The 6,017-nt window shown below is 35.9% G+C and overlaps 1 protein-coding gene across 1 annotated transcript; it reads left to right on the top strand.

The window, feature by feature from the left end:
• Positions 1–4,467: 4,467 nt before the first annotated feature.
• LOC142178290 (uncharacterized) lies at positions 4,468–5,262 on the top strand. Its single transcript, XM_075247620.1, has one exon. It carries the CDS (start codon positions 4,468–4,470, stop codon positions 5,260–5,262), a length of 795 nt encoding a protein of 264 aa, XP_075103721.1.
• The last annotated feature ends 755 nt before the right edge of the window (positions 5,263–6,017 follow it).

The following is a 6,017-nucleotide window of genomic DNA, read 5'->3' as shown; positions in this document are numbered from 1 at the left end:
AACGGCGCGATATCGTGTATTTACTATTATTATTATTAAAAACGATTTCTGCCGAGGTCGTACAGCCCGATCCAGAGTATTATGTACACTGCCGAGGGACGTGTGGCACGATTCATAGATGCATCTATCCTGCCGAGGCGTTCGGCCCGCTCCACAAGAAAGGAAGACATTTTTTTATGTGCCTCCGGAAGGAAAGTATATTTATTATAAGATCAATTCGAGAGGATGAACAATTTATTTTTAACAATTTATTTAATTTAAACAAAAAATTAAGCATATGAGATTTTATTCTTTTAATATCTTCCCTAACAATTCACAATATATATATATATATATATATATATATATATATTAATTAAACAAAGAATACAATTTACACAAGTAATTCATGCTTTGAGTCCTAAACTACCCGGACTTTAACATTAATAGTAGCTACGCACGGTCTCTCGTTACCTCGTGCGTACGTAGTCCCCGCAATTAGCAACAATTATTTAATTTAATCACCTATGGAAAAATTTTCCCCTCACAAGATTAGACAAGAGACTTACCTTATCTCAAAGACCACTTTTCGATTATCACATCGCGTTAAATTCTCGATTCGATGCCAAAAAATCCGAAACTATCCAAATATTATATAAAATAATTAATACATGTTCAATAATTCAAATTTAGGCTATTAAATAATTTACCCTAACCAAAACGGTAAAATTCCTAAAACTCACCCCGGGCCCACGTGCCCGGATTTCGGAAATTTTCGGATGAAAACGTTACCCATAATCTCAAAAACTCAAATATGTAATTTCTATCCAATTTCATACCCATTTTTGTGGTTAAAATCTCATTTTTATAAAAATTTAGGTTTTTCCTCTAAACCCTTGATTTCTAAGATTTACTAATTATAATCTACCCATAATCTATGTATTTAACTCAAGGTGTGTAGAATTAACTTACCTCCAAATTGCTAATTGAAATCTCCTCTCAAAGAGCTCTAAAATTGCCCAAACATGAAAAAAAATCGAACAAAATGGACTAAGCTTCGTCCGTTTTTAAGGTTCTGCCCAACAGTGATTTTCGCACCTGCGGCTTTCGCACCTGCGAAAAGCCTCGCAGGTGCACATTTCTCCCTCTTTGTCTGGCACCGCACTTGCGGACGAGTTGCTCGCTTCTACGCAGGTGCGCCCATTCCTTCGCACTTGCGCATCCCTCAGCTTCTACGCGCAAGGCCTTCGCACTTGCGTGTTCGTAGGTGCACCAATATGCTTCGCATCTGCGATGGCTGGGCAGGCTCTATCCTTCGCACCTGCAGCTTATGGCCCACACCTGCGAGCTCGCACCTGCGGCTGTCCAAGCGCAAGTGCGATTATGACAGTAGCTGGGAGCTTCAATCTTTGCTCAATTTTTCTAAAATTGGTCTGAGCCTCGTCCGGTTAACACTCGGGCCCCCGGGGCCCCGCCCGAACATACTAATACGTTTGAAATTATAAAACGGACTCGCTCAAACTCTCGGAACGTGTAAAACAATATCAAATCTAAGAATCATACCCTAAACTAAATTGATTCAAACTTAAGAACTTCAAGTTCTTTAATTTACTTCCAATGCGCCGAAACATCCTTAAACTACTCGGAACGACACAAAAATTTGCGTGCAAGTCTTAAATCATAATACAGAACTATTCCCAAACTCGAAATTCGAAACGGACTTCAATTACTCATAAACCTACTCCAAACCAAATTTAAAGAACTTTAAACCTTCAAATAGTTGATTTTCACTATTAAGCGCCAAAACGCTCCCGGGTTATCCAAAACCCGATTCGAAGATACACCCAAGTTTGAAATCATCATACGAACCTATTGGAACCGTCAAATCCCGATTTCGGGGTCGTTTTCTCAAAATATTGACCGAAGTCAAACTTGTCCTTTTAAGGCTAACTTAAGAACCAAGTGTTTCGATTTCAACCCAAACACTTCCAAATCCCGAACCAACCATTCCCGCAAGTCACAAATCATTAAAAGCACATATGAGGAGTTTTATTTTAGGGAACGGGGTTCTAAAAGTTAAAATGACCGGTTAGGTCATTACAACGACGTCACACGGAGGGAAAATTGGGTCGTGACAAGTTTATATGTACAGTTCAACAATATCAAGGCAGTAAAAAGTGGGAAAGTAGCACATTAGGCACCAATTAATCACAATATATACAAAAATAATAATGCCAAATAAAAGTCAATATGTACAAGCTCGAATTCTGGTTGAGTCCCCAGCAGAGTCGCCAGAGCTGTCACACCCCTTTTTACCCCCCCAAAAGATGTGTATTTATGTTATGGATGGGTATTGTGGGTTAAAGAGTTCTTTCCAATTGAAGTGACATATTTGGATAGGGATTATTTCATTTACAGAGTCGCCACTTGGAATTAATTTTTCGGTGTTCCAAGTCACCATTTATTTGAATCCCTAGTCAAAGGAAGGTTTGACTCTATTTTTATCGTCCACGGAAATAAAGTTCGGGTAAGGAATTTAGTTGACCGGGGAGAAGGTGTAAGGCATTCGCCGAGTCTCGTGGTTCTAGCACGGCCGCTTTATTGACTTAAAACTTGGCTTGAGTTAATTTTGGACAAATTGTGCTTTATATGATTTTCATGTTTTCCATATCCTCTTTTATTTCTTGATTATTAAAATTATTAAAAAAAATGATTTGGATAATATTACATTGTCATAACCACGCTACGTAAGCGAATGCGTGATCGAATAACAATATTAATTAACTTATCATAATTGCGCCTCACAAGCGAATCCAAAATCATGACAATCAATTATATGTATTACTTTTGAGAAATTACTACATTTGAGAAAATTAATTCTTGAAGATTATTAAAAGTCAACTATCGTGCTACGCAAGCGAATCCTCGATTTTAGCAAAAGATTAATTAAATTAAAAATTAACTAAAAGTATTAGGTATGGTATGAGATTATTGAATTAATTTATTGAATGTTAAACATCACGCTACGCAAATGATTTTCTGAAGTTAAAGCGTGTCTGCTAATTGCCTAGTATTTAAATTATTTTTAAAATAATAATAGTTAAGTTGTTTATTTAAACCATAATTAAAAAAACTAATTTTATTAAAATTATTTGACTAAACTAATATGTAAGAACTAATTGGAATTATTTTAAGAGAATGCACTAGCATATTCTATTTACTTTGTCGACATTAGGCTTGCCAAAATTATTCTTAATTTGGCCCAAAATGTAGTGGACCTTACATGACAAAAGAAAGCTCTACTTACTGGAATTACTAGGTATTAGGCCAGCTCAAATAAATAAAAGTGCTGAAATTAGCATGCCCAATAAGCTAGGTAAACTTCGAAACCAACCCAAACAAAAACACTAGAGTCTTGCAACTGCAGATCTTTACCCACGAAATTGAAGCACATCAAACTCAATATTAATTGACTAAGACCCAAACTGTAATGAATGACAAATCCTATAATATTGTATCACGTAAGAAAATAAGGATTCATAACAAACCTTCAAAAGCTCACACGCGACACTATATTTAACTATACATAAGAATCTATTTTTATTTTTTAACACTTATCCAAAATCAATTAAACATGTTATGAGATAGATTCATCAAATGTTAAACATCCAATAGAATCATACACTGAATGATCCATATCAAGTTTAAAAAAAATACACTGAATTGGACCTTTGTATTGAATCTGAGCTTTTGAGTTTTACAATAAGGAAATCCCAAATCAAACAAGATCGAGACAGGACTTCGTTGAACCCAGACCTCGGCGGACGAAATTCGAACCTCGACGGCACAATAAACTTTGTACTCGACCTCTTCGAACTTCTTTTAACTTCAGCAGAGGGAAACAACTTTTTGCTGATTTTTGGTGACTATTTTGGGGTGATTCAAAGTGAGTTTTGGTGTTGATTTTAGCTGGGTTTAGGAGCTATTTCCGTGCAGACTTTTAAGGTTGTTGATGGGTGTTTTTAGAGTTGGATTCATTTGGAGAAGGTGATGGTTGGTGGTTGTTATAGGTGGCTTAAAAGATGAACTACAATGGAGTTAGTTGGTGAAAACTCTGTTTTAGGAAGAGATGAGGGCTCCTGATGCTCTCTCTCATTTTTTTCTTATTTTTTCCCCCGATTCTCCCTGTTGTGCCAAGAATGTTCTCCCTTTGTGATGAATATGTGAGTGATTTTATATAAGAGAGATATGAGGGAGTGTGAGTTGTTAAATAGGAAGAGTGGGAGTGGGAGTTGTTGAAGAGGAAGAGTGGGAGTGTGAGTTGTTGAAGAGGAAGAGTGGGAGTGCGAGTTGTGAGGAAATAATTGTGTTGGTGGTAAGATGTGTGATATAATTTTCTTAAGTAATAACTATATGAAATAAGATCTAAAATATGTAAATTAAACTTAAAATATATTTACATACTAAAAAGTGATAAAAATTTCAAGCATGATAAAAAATTATGTGCTCAATGACAGAAAGAGGAACCCAGTGGTTGGCTCTACGAGCAATGTTGCTTCTTCCAGTCATTTTGTGCCATCACCGGCTCCAGCGGAAAAGCCCAAATTTTTTTTCGGGATTGACTTCAAATGTTGGCAACAAAATATGTTCTTCTATTTGATTACTTTGAGTCTACAGAACTTCATCAAAGAGGACGTTCCGGTTCTGCTGGAATCAACTTCTGAGAATGAACGTTTTATAGTGACTGAGGCACGAAAGCACTCAGATTTCTTATGCAAGAATTACATTCTTAGCGGATTGGGGGATGATCTTTACAACGTATATAGTAATGCAAAAACTTCAAAAGAACTATGGGATGCGTTGGAAAAGAAGTATAAAACCGAGAATGTCGGTTTGAAGAAGTTTGTTGCAATCAAGTTTTTGGACTATAAGATGGTAGACAACAAGCCTATCATTACCCAAGTTCAAGAGCTGCAAGTTATAATTCATGATCTCTTTACTGAAGGTATAATTCAAATTAATGCTTCTGTTGAAAGTATTAATTTTGTTACTAATTACGAATTTTTCATTGAAAGTTTTGTCATCAATGAGGCATTTCAAGTTGTATCAATGATTGAGAAGTTGCCTCCTTTGTGGAGGGACTTTAAGAACTACTTGAAACACAAGCACATAGAGATGAAACTCAAAGATCTCATCATTCGATTGAGGATCGAAGAGGACAATAAGGCTGCAGAAAAAAAAGACACGTGGAAACTCAACAATTATGGAAGCAAATATTGTTGAGACTGCTCCAACTAATGCGAAAAAGGAGGAAGAAGTCTTCTGGACTAAAGAACTATCCCAATAAGAAGAAATTCAAGGGAAACTTCCACAACTATGGAAAGGTTGGACACAAAGCTACAGAATGTCATGCTCCAAAGAAAGAGAAGAAAAAGGGTCAAGCAAATATGGTTGAAACAAATTATGATATTGATGACTTGTGCGCTATGTTTTTCGAATGCAACTTAGTGCAAAATTCTAAGGAGTAGTGGATAGATTCAGGAGCCATCTTCCATGTATGTGCTGTTAGAGAAGCTTTGATTTTTATGCTCCCGTTGGATCTGACGAGATCATTTTTTTGAGAAATTTTGCAACGGCCAAAATTGAAGGTTATGGAAAGATATTCCTGAAGATGACCTCTAGCAAGGTGGTGACTCTGAACAACGTTTGTCATGTTCCTGAAATAAGGAAGAACTTAGTTTCTATTTCATTTCTTGTCAAGAACAGGTTTAAGTGTGTTTTTGTTTCAGACAAAGTTGTAAGAAGTAAGAACGGGTTGTATTTAGGAAAAGGTTACCTTACTGAGGGCCTTTTCAAACTAAATGTAATGGTTCTTGATAATAATAAAATTTCAGCTTCTTCTTACTTACTTAAGTCAAATGATTTATGGCATATACATTTGGGACATGTCAATTATTAAATCTTGCGAAAAAATGATTAATTTGAAAGTATTGCCTAAGTTTGAATGCGACAAATCAAAATGTCAAATATATGTGGAA

The sequence above is a fragment of the Nicotiana tabacum genome, chromosome 24 (assembly GCF_000715075.1).
Source record: "Nicotiana tabacum cultivar K326 chromosome 24, ASM71507v2, whole genome shotgun sequence".
NCBI lineage: Eukaryota > Viridiplantae > Streptophyta > Magnoliopsida > Solanales > Solanaceae > Nicotiana > Nicotiana tabacum.
Note: the sequence above shows the minus strand (reverse complement) of the source record. Positions and strands in the feature narration are given on the sequence as shown.

Coding starts and splice junctions, on each gene's coding strand:
- LOC142178290 (XM_075247620.1), top strand. CDS start 4,468: ATGATAAAAAATTATGTGCTCAATGACAGAAAGAGGAACCCAGTGGTT.